The sequence below is a fragment of the Moschus berezovskii genome, chromosome 4 (genome assembly GCF_049115385.1).
Source record: "Moschus berezovskii isolate FMDL1 chromosome 4, NW_MosBer_1.0, whole genome shotgun sequence".
NCBI lineage: Eukaryota > Metazoa > Chordata > Mammalia > Artiodactyla > Moschidae > Moschus > Moschus berezovskii.
The window spans coordinates 62,566,099-62,583,069 of NC_142463.1; the positions used below are offsets into that span (position 1 = coordinate 62,566,099).

The window sequence follows — 16,971 nt, forward strand, 5'->3', positions numbered from 1 at the left end:
TCTCCTTGGTGCTGATAGAGTTGTTTAGAAGGAAAAAAAAAAAAAAAAACCTAAAATTGCTATTTCAGAATCAAACATGAAAAACATTTTCTCACCACTCCTAAACTGTTCAACCTCACAGAAGTGCGTTCCAGTGGGAGTATGAATAAATGCATGGACATGCTTAACTCCATTCTGAAAATTAGAGAAAAAAAAGATTGTTTCCAGTAAAATTTCAGCATATGTCATAAAGCCAATGTCTTTAATTAAATTGAGAACACAAATAAGTGAGGCAACCTTTTCAAAACGCTTCCAAGGGACTTCTTCCACGTAGACTTGAACTCGAATGACATGGTTAAAAGAAGAAAGGAAATGCTCACAGATACTCATAGCAAAAGTTTCTATGCTTTTGATCTATAAAGAGAAACAAATGTGAATGAGCAGCAATACTTGCCCCAACTGAAAGTCATTTTTAAATATCCATGGGGCTCTCTTTCCTGATCAAGTGTTTTTTAGAATCAGAGAAACAAAGACTTAGAATCTTAGATATGAATTTATCTTTTTATCCCAATTTTTCACACAGGCCCCTGAGTGTAGTTAATGGATCACCATCACCAGGTGACACTACCCTGTTTTTAAAAGAAAACTGTGCGCCGGAGAGGATGTGTCTGTCCATCAGTGGATGAGCAGCAAGGAGTCATCAGCCATGCCAGGAAAAGTACTGCAGGATCCTCCAAAACACTCTGCTCTCTTTATGAGGCTGGCAGACAGACCTCCCAGTTTCCCCAGGAAAAATGTTAAGGAAGGGTCACTTCAGCTTTCTTTCCTTGCAAACATGCCTTCTATAGACCATCTCCAACTCTCCACCCCCATAAAGCCCCTCCCTACTTCCACCCAAATTCTGTTTATTAATCTCTATTTTATGGTAGTAGTTCAGTCTACAGATTATTTATGGTTTTGCCTATAATTAAGGTAGACTATACAGGTTTCCAGGATAGGTTTGTTTCGTATCTGAGGTTTATAAGCATCCTACTGCATTCTGAAAAGTATCTTGGTTTGGATAAGAAATTATGGTCACTACGTACAATGAATGAATTTAATTTTTTTTTTTAACATCCAGGTCCATTCCTTCACTTTTCTGTATCTCTCACACAGTACAGGAAATACAAGAATTTGTGGTTCCCAACCATTTTCTTAAACACAGTACTAGAAGCTTATTTTCAATTAATTTTTAAAGAAAGCAATGCTTTTTTCCAGAGCCCTGTCTATGCTTACTGGGCCATTCTGATTAGCAAGAGAAAGGTTCAGGGTGGAAACAGGCCTTGCAGAAATAATCTTTCAATTAGTTTGTTCATTTCATGCATTATTAGTGTGGATTTCATGCAAAATCATGGAAAAAGAAACTTTCTAGTCTACATTTCTTGTCTTTTTAAACTTCTTAGTAATAAAAAATCATCTTGAATTGCCCAGAAATCTGGTGGTCACCCAGCACAATTTCAATCACACTTTAGAGAAATCTGACGTAAAGTGCTAAAAAAATCAGATTCCATTAGTTCCAAGTCCCTTCTGAAAAGTACAGTTACCATCAAATGTGGACACTAAGTGGTCATAGAGTTGAGAAAATTAGGAAGGCATTAAAAGTTGGACAAATAGATTTCAAACTGTATCTTATACTGAATTTTCTTCTTTAGTAATATCAAGAAGAGAAATGGTACTTTCTTCTGTAAATACACACCATTCTTAAAGGAAAAAAAAAAAAAAACAATAGGACTCAAATAAACGCATGGCAACAATGGGTAAATCTCTAATCTGAAATTGTCTCAGGACCTTGATTTGCCAATGATCCTAAATAAGTGAGAACATGTAAATTTGTCAAATAGGATTCTCTACCTTTTAAAAGATGTTGTACTGAGTTGAAAACCAAAGAAACAGAACAAAGAGGGAACAAAAAAAGAAAAGCAAATAAAGCGGTGAGTTTTTAAAAAGCAAAATTTTCTGTGAAGCTGAGAATTTTAGGATACAAAAGGAATCTTTTTTTCAATGGCTTAAATGTAAAAATAAAGTTAAAATGTACAGGGAACTTGAAATAAGCAAGTACTATCCTCACACTATAGTACAGTGAATTCTCCATCCAGATAGGCAGCATCTAAGAAGAAGAATGGGAGTCTTTGGGACTCTGTGGGAGAGGGTGAAGGTGGAATGATTGGAGAGAATGGAATTGTAGCATGTATATTATCATAAGTGACCAGTCCAGGTTCGACGCATAAATTTTCCTCTGCTCAAAAAAAAAAAAAAAAAGAAGAAGAATGACACATACGCCTTTGAACTTGGCCAGGACATGAACTGTGTTCTTGATGGTGTCTGTCGGGATGATGTCTGAATTGTCTCCATGCAGGTACTCTCTTTTGGAGCTCAGAGTAAGTTGCACTGAAGTTGCCACTTCCTTAATGCTGTGATATTTTCCATCTCGCTGAATATGAAGAACTTTTACCATATCCTTACCGTAACCAGTTCGGACAAACTCCACTTCATCATTCTGCAATGAAAATAGTCATCTTATTGAAGAAGGCTAGATGAAAACCAGAAGTCAACTGCAATTTCTTTTATTTTTGTTTTTAATTGGAGGATAATTGCTTTACAATATTGTGCTGGTCTCTGCCATTCATCAATATGAATCAGCTTTAGGTAAAAAATATGTCCCCCCTTTTGAATGCAATTTCTTTTAGCCTTAATTTTATCATATAATTGCAAACAGTGAGAGTCAAATTATTCATGAAACCAAGATCATGCCTTACCTTTGAAGAATGAGAACTTGGTGAAAAGAGAATTGCAAGAAATAGACTAAAATATGTCAGGTTGGCCTTAAGAGAGACAGGTAGATGACTTTCTTGATAATACTTTTTTTTTTTTCAGTCGCTCAGTCGTGTCCGACTCTCCGCGACCCCATGAATCACAGCATGCCAGGCCTCCCTGTCCATCACCAACTCCCGGAGTTCACTCAAACTCATGTCCACAGAGTCGGTGATGCCATCCAGCCATCTCATTCTCCGTCGTCCCCTTCTCCTCCCGCCCCCAACCTTTCCCAGCATCAGAGTCTTTTCCAGTGAGTCAACTCGTCCCATGAGGTGGCCAAAGTATTGCAGTTTCAGCTTCAGCGTCAGTCCTTCCAATGAACACCCAGGATTGATCTCCTTTAGAATGGACTGGTTGGATCTCCTTGCAGTCCAAGGGACTCTCAAGAGTCTTCTCCAGCACCACAGTTCAAAAGCATCAATTCTTCGGCAATCAGCTTTCTTCACAGTCCAACTCTCACATCCATACATGACCATGGGAAAAACCATAGCCTTGACTAGACAGACCTTGGTTGGCAAAGTATTGTCTCTGCTTTTTAATATACTATCTAGGTTGGTCATAACTTTCCTTCCAAGGAGTAAGCGTCTTTTAATTTCATGGCTGCAATCAGCAACCGCAGTGATTTTGGAGCCCAAAAAAATAAAGTCTGGCAATGTTTCCACTGTTTTTCCATCTATGTCCCATGAAGTGATGGGACCAGATGCCATGATCTTTGTTTTCTGAATGTTGAGCTTCAAGCCAACTTTTTCACTCTCCTCTTTCACTTTCATCAAGAGGCTTTTGAGTTCCTCTTCACTTTCTGCCATAAGGGTAGTGTCATCTGCATATCTGAGGTTATTGATATTTCTCCCAGCAATCTTGATTCCAGCTTGTGCTTCTTCCAGCCCAGGGTTCCTCATGATGTATTCTGCATATAAGTTAAATAAGCAAGGTGACAATATACAGTCTTGACGTACTCCTTTTCCTATTTGGAACCAGTCTGTTGTTCCATGTACAGTTCTGACTGTTGCTTCCTGACCTGCATACAGGTTTCTCAAGAGGCAGGTCAGGTGGTCTGGTATTCCCATCTCTTTCAGAATGCTCCACAGTTTATTGTGAGCAATGATAATAAAAACAGTACCTTCTAAGGCTAACTATTTACTCTGTTTTAATTAATCTCTGGATCTTCCCTGGTGACTCAGACGGTAAAGTGTCTGCCTACAATGCCTACCATGTGGGAGACCCATGTTCAATCCCTGGGTTGGGAATATCTCCTGGAGAAGGAAATGGCAACCCATTTTAATTAATCTCTACTAGCTAATCCTTGTATCAGCTCCATGAAGTATTATTATTATTTCCATTTCACAGAGAGAAAAACTGAGGTTCAAAGAATTTAAGTGACTTGCCCTATTTAGTAATGGATAGAGCTAAGAATTCACCCTCAGGGTTACTAACTCCAAATTGTGTACTTCTAACTCCAGTACTCTTGCCTAGAAAATCCCATGGATGGAGGAGCCTGGTAGGCTGCAGTCTGTGGGGTCGCTAGGGGTCGGACACGACTGAACGACTTTACTTTCACTTCTCACTTTCACACATTGGAGAAGGAAATGGCAACCCACTCCAGTGTTCTTGCCTGGAGAATCCCAGGGACGGGGGAGCCTGGTGGGCTTCTGTCTATGGGGTCACACAGAGTCGGACATGACTGAAGTGACTTAGCAGTAGCAACCACTGTATAAACTGCCTTCCTCTATAAAAGTGTTTTGACAATGTTAACTGGAAATAATTATACCCCTCTTTTTATAGAGAGTAGTATTCTGGAGAAACAGCCCTATGATCAATAAGAACAATTTGAAAATTGCTTCTTCTACTTGCTACCAGGAAGAAGAGCAATTACTGACAGGGTCTTGATGACCTTCAGCAGCACAGAGCCAGGGCCACCTGGCTGTAGGGAGAGCTATGCTTTTAGAGAAGAGACACTTAACAAAAGCCAGTGATTGATTCATTACTATCCCTGTCTGAAGCTGGAGCCCTCCCTGGCGATTATGCCAGTCTCCACTGCTAGGCCCTTTAAGACTTGTACCTGGGCTTTCTTGGTATTTGAAAAAAGAGGCAGGAGGGAGCAGAGGGACAGGAAAACTTATTTTATTTAGCATGAAAATTGTCATAGAAATGGTAATCAATAATGGTGACAAAAATAAAAGTAAATCAAAAACAACATGCAGTGAGAATCTGGGAAGGTCACAAAGAAGAAATCTCACCTGCTAATCACACATATGTGATATGCTCAGACAGGTCAGGAATTGCCTAAAACCACCTGCATTTAAAAAAATCACCACACCCCCTAGGAGGAATTTTAAAATACTAAAATTAGAAATCATTGTCATATCCTTTATCAAATTGAGGTAGGGGAGGCTGTCTTAAATCTTGGGGATAGAGCCTAGTAGGGCTTGCTGCTGTTCTTAGTACACATACTCTGAGGGTCGGAGGTGTTTGCGTTCAGCCCTTCCACTGTAGGAGTGACATACGGAAGGGACACTCTTAGAGAGTCTCCTCAGAAGCTTCTGACCCAATCGTTGGGGGACTCATTTTCAAGAAAACCATCAATAAGAAAATTTGAAGAGGAGACTTAAAGGATCCTAATAAGAACTCTAATGCTGACTGGTAAAGAGGCACAGTTGTGTGATTGTAGTGGCTTTGAAATCAGACCAGGCCCAAATTCTTCCCTGCCATTTATAGCTTTGTGGCTTGTGACAAATAATTTGAGGTCTATAAGCCCGAGTTTCCCCCCTGCTTTGTAAAAATGGAGATAACTACCTCAACAAGTGCTGGTGAATGTGAAGGGCTGGGCCCCATCCCTGGTACCCACTGATGCAGTGAGGTCCCCCCGTAGCAAGAGTGGCCATGTCAGGTCTGGCTGTGGATGCAGCAGCAGCGGAGACAGCAGAAGGAACCCTGAGCAAGGGAACTAGTTTCTGGAGTGTGGTGCCCTGCTGGTAACAGCAGAAGGAAGATTCTGGTGTGTCTTGAACCACTGGGAATTCTACCCAGAGGAGGGAGGCACTTGGTTGCCTCTGGGTCCCTGGGTGATATGGGCTGGGGTCCAGGACCAGAGGTCTCTGAGACCTTCCAGCACCCTTGGCACACAGCAAGACTCAACAAATATTACTCCTCAGTCCCATTCCCTGCCACTAAGTACCCATGCTGGTAAGTCCGTTGAAAGTAAGTTCAATTCAATTCAGTCACTCAGTCGTGTCCGACTCTTTGCTATCCCATGAATCGCAGCACACCAGGCCTCCCTGTCCATCACCAACTCCCGGAGTCTACCCAAACCCATGTCTATCGAGTCAGTGATGCCATCCAGCCATCTCATTCTCGGTCGTCCCCTTCTCTTCCTGCCCCCAATCCCTCCCAGCATCAGAGTCTTTTCCAGTGAGTCAATTCTTCACATGAGGTGGCCAAAGTATTGGAGCTTCAGCTTTAGCATCAGTCCCTCCAATGAACATCCAGGATTGATCTCCTTTAGAATGGACTGTTGGATCTCCTTGCAGTCCAAGGGATTCTCAAGAGTTTCTCCAACACCACAGTTCAAAAGCATCAATTCTTGGGTGATCAGCTTTCTTCACAGTCCAACTCTCACATCCATACGTGACCACTGGAAAAACCATAGCCTTGACTAGATGGACCTTTGTTGGCAAAATAATGTCTCTGCTTTTTAATATACTATCTAGGTTGGTCATAACTTTCCTTCCAAGGAGTAAGCGTCTTTTAATTTCATGGCTGCAATCAGCATCCACAGTGATTTTGGAGCCCAAAAAAATAAAGTCTGGCAATGTTTCCACTGTTTCCCATCTATTTCCCATGAAGTTATGGGATCAGATGCCATGATCTTAGTTTTCTGAATGTTGAGCTTTAAGCCAGCTTTTTCACTCTCCTCTTTCACTTTCATCAAGAGGCTTTTTAGTTCCTCTTCACTTTCTGCCATAAGGGTGGTGTCATCTGCATATCTGAGGTTATTAATATTTCTCCCAGCAATCTTGACCCCAGCTTGTGCTTCTTCCAGCCCAGTGTTCCTCATGATGTACTCTGCATAGAAGTTAAATAAGCAGCGTGACAATATACAGCCTTAATGTACTCCTTTTCCTATTTGGAAACAGTCTGTTGTTCTATGTCCAGTTCTAACTGTTGCTTCCTGACTTGCATACAGGTTTCTCAAGAGACAGGTCAGATAGTCTGGTAATCCCATCTCTTGAAGAATTTTCCACAGTTTATTGTGATCCACACAGTCAAAGGCTTTGGCATAGTCAATAAAACAGAAATAGATGTTTTTCTGGAACTCTCTTGCTTTTTCGATGATCCAGCAGATGTTGGCAATTTGATCACTAGTTCCTCTGTCTTTTCTAAAACCAGCTTGAACATCTGGAAGTTCACGGTTCATGTATTGCTGAAGCCTGGCTTGGAGAATTTTGAACATTACTAGCGTGTGAGATGAGTGCAATTGTGCGGTAGTTTGAACATTTTTTGGCATTGCCTTTCTTTGGGATTGGAATGAAGACTGACCTTTTCCAGTCCTGTGGCCACTGCTGACTTTTCCAAATTTGCTGGCATGTTGAGTGCAGCACTTTCACAGCATCATCTTTCAGGATTTGAAAGAGCTCAACTGGAATTCCATCACCTCCACTAGCTTTGTTCGTAGTGATGTTTTCTAAGGCCCACTTGACTTCACATTCCAGGATGTCTGGCTCTAGGTGAGTGTGAGTGATCACACCATCATGATTATCTGGGTCATGAAGATCTTTCTTGTACAGTTCTTCTGTGTATTCTTGCCACCTCTTCCTAATATCTTCTGCTTCTGTTGGGTCCATACTATACCTGTCCTTTATCAAGCCCATCTTCGTGTGAAATGTTCCCTTGGTATCTCTAATTTTCTTGAAGAGATCTCTAGTCTTTCCCATTCTGTTGTTTTCCTCTATTTCTTTGCATTGATTGCTGAGGAAGGCTTTTTTTATCTCTCCTTGCTTTTCTTTGGAACTCTGCATTCAGGTGGAAATATCTTTCCCTTCTCCTTTGCTTTTCGCTTCTCTTCTTTTCACAGCTATTTGTAAGGCCTCCTCAGACAGTCTTTTTGCTTTTTTGCATTTTTTTACATGGGAATGGTCTTGATCCCTGTCTCCTTTTCAATGTCACGAACCTCCATCCATAGTTCATGAAGCACTCTATCTATCAGATCTAGTCCCTTAAATCTATTTCTCACTTCCACTGTATAATCCTAAGGAATTTGATTTAGGTCATATCTGAATGGTCTAATGGTTTTCTCTACTTTCTTCAATTTCATTCTCAATTTGGCAATAAGGAGTTCATGATCTGAGCCACAGTCATCTCCCGGTCTTGTTTTTGCTGACTGTATAGAGTTTCTCCATCTTAGAACATAATCAGTCTGATTTTGGTGTTGACTATCTGGTGATGTCCATGTGTAGAATCTTCTCTTGTGTTGTTGGAAGAAGGTGTTTGCTATGACCAGTGCGTTCTCTTGGCAAAACTCTATTAGCCTTTGCCCAGAAAGCAAGTAGTTCCCATGAGATACCAAGAAAGATGGAATGGTAGCTACCCTTCCTATCCCCACTCCTGCTCACCAGTCCAGCTTTGTACTCTACCACATTCTACTTTAAACTGCACTTTGGCTATCCTGAGCTAACTGTGGTCACCCTGGCTCTGCATGCTTTCTGCTTTGCCAGTAGGCCTTTGAATTTACCATTACTTCTTCTTGAACATTCTTCTCTTCCTCACTATCTGACTACCAATCTATTCACCTAACTTCTGACTCAGCTTCTTTAAATCTCAGATGTCACTTCCACTAGGTAATCTGCCCCAGCCCTTAAAGTCTGAAGTAGGTGCCCCTTCTGTGTGTTCTCACAATGCTCTGTTATTGCCTTATCAGAGACTTTATCAAGTAGAACTATAACTGCCTCTTCATGTGTGTGATTTTGATTTGTTCAAAAACAGTAAGCCATGAAAGCAGAAACAATTTCCACCTTGGTTGCCATAGCAACCCCAGTGCTCAGCAGAGTGCTTGGAACATAAATAGGTGCCTAATAAATGTATCTTGAATGACTGACTGTTGCCCCATCACCTGCACCTCTTGTGTAATGACACGGAGTTGTTCATGAAAACGCCCCTGAGATTTCACTACAGGAAGAGCTGCTTCAGCTCAGAACCCCCATTAGGAAGTTCCTTTTCCTAGGAAAGAGGGGAAGACAACTTCTGCTCTCTCATCACCATAGCACGGAGATCACAGGAACAGCTGACCGGAGAATAAGGTCAGGAAGGGCAGAGTTGAGTGTAGACAGAGTCAGTGACACAGCACAAAGTGTTCACAATGCTAACAAGACAGACTGCTTCAGTACCAGACAGACACCTGGGGTTCGTGGGTGACACATGCGGGAGAGGTCAACAACCTTAGAAAGCCCCTGCCTAGGCCTTGGCGCTCCAGCAAAGGCTGAGTAATTATGTTTACTGAGCAAATGAATCAGAATAAAGAGGACATAACCATCTGAGGCTGGAGCAAGAAGGAACAAGAACAGTGTGGGACACTCAAGGGTCCCTCAGCAGGACCTGACAGAACAGATAATGGCCCAGGCCAGACTGAGGCTGTTCTCAGTGAAGCCTCCCCAGTTCTGTAGTCTGAGAACCAGAAGTAGGTACCAGAATCTTATTGTGTACACTGCATAGTGTGGGGAAGAGATCCACATCCAAGATAACCAGATAGGAAAATACCAAGGCTGCTCTCATGGGTGGGGAGCTGAGAGAATGGAATCAGATAGGCCAAGTGTGAGTTTTTGTTCTGCCACCTATTAACTCTCTGAATGGAGGCAAATTTCTTCATTTGTAAAATCAATAATACTAGAGCCAATCTATCAGGATTGTTGTGAGGATTATATGACCAAAAAAAACATAAAACACTTAGAAAAGTACCTGGCAAATGATAAATGTTCAATAAACATTAGCTATGATTGCCATTAATAAACAGTAATTGTATGTTATATTTTGCATCCAAGGGTTCTTCCAGTTACCGTTAGAGAAATACTCAGACTGCACATCAAACCAGAACTAGGGTGGCTAAACTCAAAGACTGCTGCTATGATCCAGCCTACTTCTGCCTTCATATTTTGGTTGTTCTTCCTCAGGTTCATGTGGCTTGGGGGAACAAAGTTACAAAAGAAAACTTAATTTCCTAGATCAGTACTCTCGACAAAATATCAGTAGGAGTAAATCTATACTTGGCACTGCACGAGAAAAGTCCCCTTTTCTGAAACAAGTCTTGAAATATAAAGGAATAGAGAATCATTGATTGCCTCTAAGTAATGTTGGCGAGAACTCTCAGAGATTTTAGATGACGCGTGCATTTTCACTTCTGCAGTGAGATACTGAGTGTTCTGTTTTTCCCAGGTCACACTGAAAGTGATGTAGGTTGTCACTACAGGTCTAGGATTTGCTAGCCTGGAGTCTGTTAAGGTCTATAAGGTCCAGTGGATGGATCTGAGGTAGAAAATATTAGGAAAGACAAGGGAAAACTTTTATAAATTTGAATTTTAGAATGACTAGAATTTTCTCTCAAGTATTAGAGGAGCTCTTGTAAGCATATCTCTACCCACCATAATAAAGGGAAATACAGAAGTGTGAGCTATTTGGACTCATCACTCATGTATAAATACCAATTCAGTTGCAGTGTGCGGTGATAGATGGAAGAACTCAGCCAGGAGACATGCCTCCCTCCTTGTCTTTGGAATGCTTTAGAGAAGTCCTTCCAATTCTCTGCCTAGGTTCTTCCTTTGCCTGGGTATTTTCTTGGGCATTTGTGAACAAGAAGACTTCCAAGAAAAATGCTGAACTAATATGAGAAAAAAAAGAGCATTCATATGAACCATCTTAATATCATTTTGGTGGATCTTAATAATACATAACGACAAAAACAATAATGATGAATAATAACATTAGAGGCAACTGGTATTGGTTTTTTTGGCCGCTTAGGATCTACTAAATGTCAGATGGAAAAATATTGATATCTCGTAGAAAATGTCATGTTGCTTTAGGTTGTAGAGTGGCTCATTTTTACTATCAAGGGGGGATATGCCTCGAGTTATGTTCAAAGTGTTTTGACTAACACTAAGGGATTTGTCAAGCAGAGGTTTCAAGAACAATGTAAAAATTCATAAACATAATTATTGTAGAAAAGGCGACCTGTCACCTAATGAAGACTCCATTTATAGGTGCTCAGTTATTTTCATACTTCTGCCTGTTACAAAGGAAGAGCGACTCATTACTAAATGCAAAGGGAAACGTTAATTTTCGTCTTGTCAGCCTCTCCAAGGTAGCAACAGCCTTAGCTGGAACAGGCCTCTGGACCCTCTAGAATTAGGGGCAAGAAATCTCACAACAAAGAATTGATGGAGGGACTTCCCTGGTGGTTCAGTGGTTAAGACTCTGTTCTCCCAATGCAGGAGGCCTGGGTTCATTCCCTGGTCATGGAACTAGATCCCACATGATGCAACTAAAGATCCCTCTTGCCACAGCTATGACTCAACACAGTCGTATAAATAAATAAATAAATATTTTTTTAAAACTTTGTAAAAAAAAAAATAAAAAGAATTGATGGATAATTCCAAACATGCAGTTGGAAGGAAATTCTACTTAAATGCAGACACTGAAAGATTTCTCTTTCCTAATGTGTAAGACTTACAAGTAAAAATAAGAGTAGCAACCATTTAGTGAGGGTTTGATACATGTTGGGAAATTTGCATGTATGATTTCCTCTAACCCTTTACCAGAACATTGTGAAGCAGATATCCTTATCCAAGTTTCACAAAGGAAGACTTTAAGGTTAAGTATTTGTCAAGGTCACACAGTTATTGGGTGACAGAGGCAGGAGGAAAACCAAGCCCATTTGCCCTAAAATGATATGTTCTATCTTACCACATCAAAGTCCCTACACTCATTAGGGAGAGAAAGGAAGTACTCTGATCCAAACAGAAGGAGGGAAGTGGACGTGCTACTGTAGAAACTTGCACTTCTATACATTTAAAATTTTTCCATCCATTAAAGACCTACACTATCTAATCTATTCCTCACAAAAACCCTGTGATTTGGTGGAAAGAACACTTATTTTAAAATAAGCTACATCGGTGACGTTAAACAAGTTTCCCGAAGTCACATAGCTGACAGGCAGATTGTCTGGTCCTCTTCTGATTATTCTCCTTATCTTTTCTTTTAACCACATTTTCATCAACAATTCTTTATGTTACAAATACCTGGGCCATTTTGCTTGTCTCAGCCCATTTAATCAAAATAACAATGCAACAAGCATATCAATTTTTTCTTTCAGTTTGTCACATTCTAGATTTTACTCTGTATATTAATAGTTTTTTTTTTAACAGTTTGAACAAAATTAAAGTTGGACTTAAACATAAAAATGTTGTAGTATATAGGTGAAAGTAGCACAGTCGTGTCCGACTCTTTGCGACCCTATGGACAGTAGCCTGTCACACTCCTTTGTCTATGGAATTCTCCAGTCAAGAGTACTGGAGTGGGTTGCCATGCCCTTCTCCAGGGGATCTTATCCACCCAGGGATCGAACCCAGCTCTCATTGTGGGCAGATTCTTTACCGTCTGAACCACCAGGGAAGCCATGCCTCAAAGAGTTATTGAGGCTAAAGAAACAAAGCCAGCAGTCTAATACCCAGGAGTCCTTGCAAGATGAATGCACTGTGCTGAAGCCAACATAGACCACGGTCTGGACAAACCCAACTGTATCTCATCCTCACATTCTCACATATAAAGCTTTAAGGAACATGAACTCATAATGAAAACTCAAAAGCAACATAGGAACAAGGTATCTTGAGAGCAAGTCACAGAAACAACAGGTAGCAAAGTCTGAGCTGCAAAGAGTTCAGATACTGGAATTATCAGACACACAATGTAAAATCATATATTTAATATTTTTACAGAAATAAAAGAGAAAATTAAGATAGCTTCTCTTGAACAAGACATTCAGTTCAGTTCAGTTCAGTTCAGTCACTCAGTCGTGTCCGACTCTTTGCGACCCCATGAATCACAGCACGCCAGGCCTCCCTCAGTTCAGTTCAGTTCATTCGCTCAGCCTTGTCCGACTCTCTGTGACCCCATGAATCACAGCACGCCAGGCCTCCCTGTCCATCACCAACTCCCGGAGTTCACTCAAACTCATGTCCACAGAGTCGGTGATGCCATCCAGCCATCTCATTCTCTGTCTTCCCCTTCTCCTCCCGCCCCCAACCCTTCCCAGCGTCAGAGACTTTTCCAGTGAGTCAACTCGTCGCATGAGGTGGCCAAAGGAACAAGATATTAAAGAACCATAAAAAAGACCAAGAAAATTTGAAAAAGAATCCAACAGAGCTTCTAGAAATGCACTAATAAGTGGATTAAGAAACAGACTGAAACAGAAAGAATTAGTTACTTGTAAGAGATAGATTTGCAGATGCTGATTGCAGCCATGAAATTAAAAGACGCTTACTTCTTGGAAGGAAAGTTATGACCAACCTAGATAGCATATTAAAAAGCAGAGACATTACTTTGCCAACAAAGGTCCGTCTAGTCAAGGCTATGGTTTTTCCCATGGTCATGTATGGATGTGAGAGTTGGACTGTGAAGAAAGTTGATCGCCCAAGAATTGATGCTTTTGAACTGTGGTGTTGGAAAAGACTCTTGAGAGTCCCTTGGACTGCAAGGAGATCCAACCAGTCCACTCTAAAGGAGATCAATCCTGGGTGTTCATTGGAAGCACTGATGCTAAAGCTGAAACTGCAATACTTTGGCCACCTCATGTGACGAGTTGACTCACTGGAAGAGACTCTGATGCTGGGAAAGGTTGGGGGCGGGAGGAGAAGGGGACGACCGAGAATGAGATGGCTGGATGGCATCACCGACTCTGTGGACATGAGTTTGAGTGAACTCCGGGAGTTGGTGATGGACAGGGAGGCCTGGCGTGCTGTGATTCATGGGGTCACAGAGAGTCGGACACAACTGAGCAACTGAACTGAACTGAAGAGATAGATTAAGTAACAATTTAATCTTGCCAAAGAGATTGATCTGGGAGACTGACCCAAATAAAGAATCAGAGATTAAAGCAGATACACAGGAGATCGAATATACGAAACAAACATAAAATGTCTTACAAAACAGAAACAGATTCACAAATATAGAAAACAAACTTATTGTTACCAAAGGGGAAAGGTTGGAGGAAGGGATAAATTAGGAATTTATGAGTAACATATTCACACTACTATGTATAAAATAGATAACTAACAAGGACCTACTGTATAGCACAAAGAACCCTATACTCAATATTTTGTATCTTAGTCACTTTGTTGTACACCTGAAACTAACAAAACATTGTAAATCAACTACACTTCAATGAAAAAATGTTTTTTTAGAAAAAGAATAGTATAAAAAATATACTAGAAAGATATGATAGAAATAATGTGAAAGAGGCAAAATTTGGAGAGATGAAGACTGAGCTTTTTGCAACTAGAGATTATCTTACTAAGTGGAGTTAATCAGAAAGAGAAAGACAAATATCATATGATGTCACTTATATGTGGAATCTAAAATATGACACAAATGAACCTGTCTACGAAACAGAATCAAAGACATGGAGAACAGAGTTGTGGTGGGGAGAGGGTTAGTGGAGGTTGAGTTAGCAGATGTAAGCTTTCATACATAGAACAGATAAACAACTGGACACTACTGTATAGCACAGAGAATTATATTCAATATTCTATGATAAACCATAATGGAAAAGAGTATTTGAAAAAGAATATATATGTATAACAATCATTTTACTCTATGGCAATAATTAACATTGCAAATCAACTACACTTCAATTAAAAAAGACAGATGTTCTAGCATTACTGGACGAATTAATACAAACTTTCAACCATAAAATAAGAAGCCCAGTGCCAAGTGAAGAACTCATCTTTGTTCACTATACTTGGCCAAGTTACAATGAAGGGATTTTCTACGATTTCTTCTATAAAGTTTTAATCATTATGATGGAGATGTGGTATTTTCATAATATCGTATTACTTGGGCTTCAAAAGTGGGTAATGTGAAAAACATTCTGCCCAGTTTGTTTTGCATATCCATTAAATTCATTGTGCTTCCTTCCATGACATTTCTTTGCTGTTTTTAGTAAAAACCCAGGACACACTGAAATTTAGGCTTTAGGGTAATGTTGAAATCCCTGGATCCCCTCAGTGTCTGGGGAGCACTGTTTGGCACTTAGTGATTGCATAATGAAGGTTGTTGACTGACAACCATCATGATCAGGTCAGAAACAAGAGATAAGAAAGCTTATTGAAAATGACATCTCCAAGAAAAGAACCTACCTGTTTTTCCAGACCTTGAAATAAAATTAGCTTTAGCAAAACCATCCTAATACAGATATCCTAAAGCCCAGTCACAGGAAAGGTTCAGGTTGAAGTAAAAATAATCTTAGCTATCATTTACAGATCATTTACTATTTGCCATGCACTGTGCTAAGTGTGTAGGATGCCCAGGTGGAACACTTGGTAAAGAATCCGCCTGCCAACGCAGGATAATGTAAGAGATGCAGGTTTGATCCCTGGGTCAGGAAGATCCCCTGGAGGAGGAAATCGCAACCCACTCCAGTATTCTTGCTTGAAAAATGCCAAGGACAGAGGAGCCTGGCAGGCTACTGTCCATCGGATTGCAAAGAATCAGACACTTAGTCATTGCAAAGAATGACTAAGTATGCAGGCATGTGATAAGTGAGTAATGAGAAAACATGAATCATTTTATCTTATTCAACCAAAGTTCTTTAGCTTATGTAACTGAAAACAAATTCCTTATATTTTCTATGAATTAATGAATCTTAAGCCTAGTGTATTCATCTATTACCATAATACAAAAAGGTATCACAAGATAAATACGAATAAAATTAAATTTATTTCACTTTAACTTAGAAAAGTAAACTTCATGCTATGAAAATTTTTAAAAATTGATGAAAAGCTTGGGTTTGCTGAGATCATTTTAATTCGAGTGCAGTGAAAACATACATTAAATAACTTGATACCCATGGAGGAATAGTCAGAAAAAGGCTTCTCAGCTTACCAATTTGGTAACCAGGCAGCACAGCCTTGATCTCAGGCCAGCGATTCTCAAAGTTTAAAAGTACAGCAGATCACCAAAAACCTGATAATTAAGGTAGATTCCTGACCCAACTGGAAGGAGTTTTATTTATCAGGTTTGGATCAAGGTCCACAATTCTGTTCTTCTTGCAGTCACCTCAGGAAAATATGGACGGGTGGTCCAGAACATTTCGCACAAAATTCTGTTATAGGAGAACTAGCCCTCTCTTTCCTATGAACCCCCAAGAAACCTGAATAACTCCAGTTCAAACATAGAAGGGATTTGCAAGGGTCCAGTTTAGTCTGAATCCTTAAGTAACTTTGATCTGGATCCATAATCAAAGAGACAGATCAGAGCCATAATTATTTTCAGGTATAAAGTAAACTGCTATTTATTATGACAGCATCTTTAATAATTGATTAAAAATCAGCAGGCACTTAAAGAAATTTTTTCATATGCCCATCTACCTCTTCCCTCCTCCAAAAAGAGAATGGGCTCACCTTTTGATAGTCATTATGGTAATGAGCCATTATTTTCCCTTTGTTTTCAACTTCAGAATCAGTTTCAAGAGTGAGAAAGAATAATCTGGGCAAAACCAATGCTTGCAAAATTTTTAATTTGACCTGAAGCAAGAGTGGTCAGTATTGCATTGTAACCTATTGGACAGCAAAGCCTCTTTGAAGTAAAGCACCATGCTGAGTGGCTGAAACTAGGAGGTGGAGAGGATACGTAAGCATCTTTGCTAAAAGCAATTCTGAATTTGCCCTTTCTTTGAAGCAAGCCTTTGAAGTACTCTTTAGGAAATGTTTCCTTAAGATAGTATCACAAGTGATAGATCCTAATTATTATTAAGACATAAGATTTTGTCATTTCTGTTTAATGGGTGAACCACAGACATTTACTCTCACTCATAGAGGACTTCCCTGGTGGCTCAGATGGTAAAGCATCTGCCTACAATGTGGGAGACCTGGGTTCAATCTC

At 40.2% G+C, this 16,971-nt stretch overlaps 1 protein-coding gene across 1 annotated transcript in view; it reads right to left on the reverse strand.

Moving 5' to 3' along the window:
• LOC129540361 (uricase) overlaps positions 1-16,540 on the reverse strand; it is a 37,422-nt gene extending 20,882 nt beyond the window's left edge. Inside the window, exons 1-4 of the mRNA XM_055401402.2 lie at positions 16,491-16,540; positions 2,297-2,515; positions 277-393; positions 96-174 (exon numbers count right to left, since the gene is read on the reverse strand). Of these exons, the coding sequence (XP_055257377.2) occupies positions 96-174; positions 277-393; positions 2,297-2,515; positions 16,491-16,520 (445 nt within the window). The 5' untranslated portion in view covers positions 16,521-16,540. The remainder of the gene's footprint in view (positions 1-95; positions 175-276; positions 394-2,296; positions 2,516-16,490) is intronic.
• Positions 16,541-16,971: the final 431 nt, after the last annotated feature.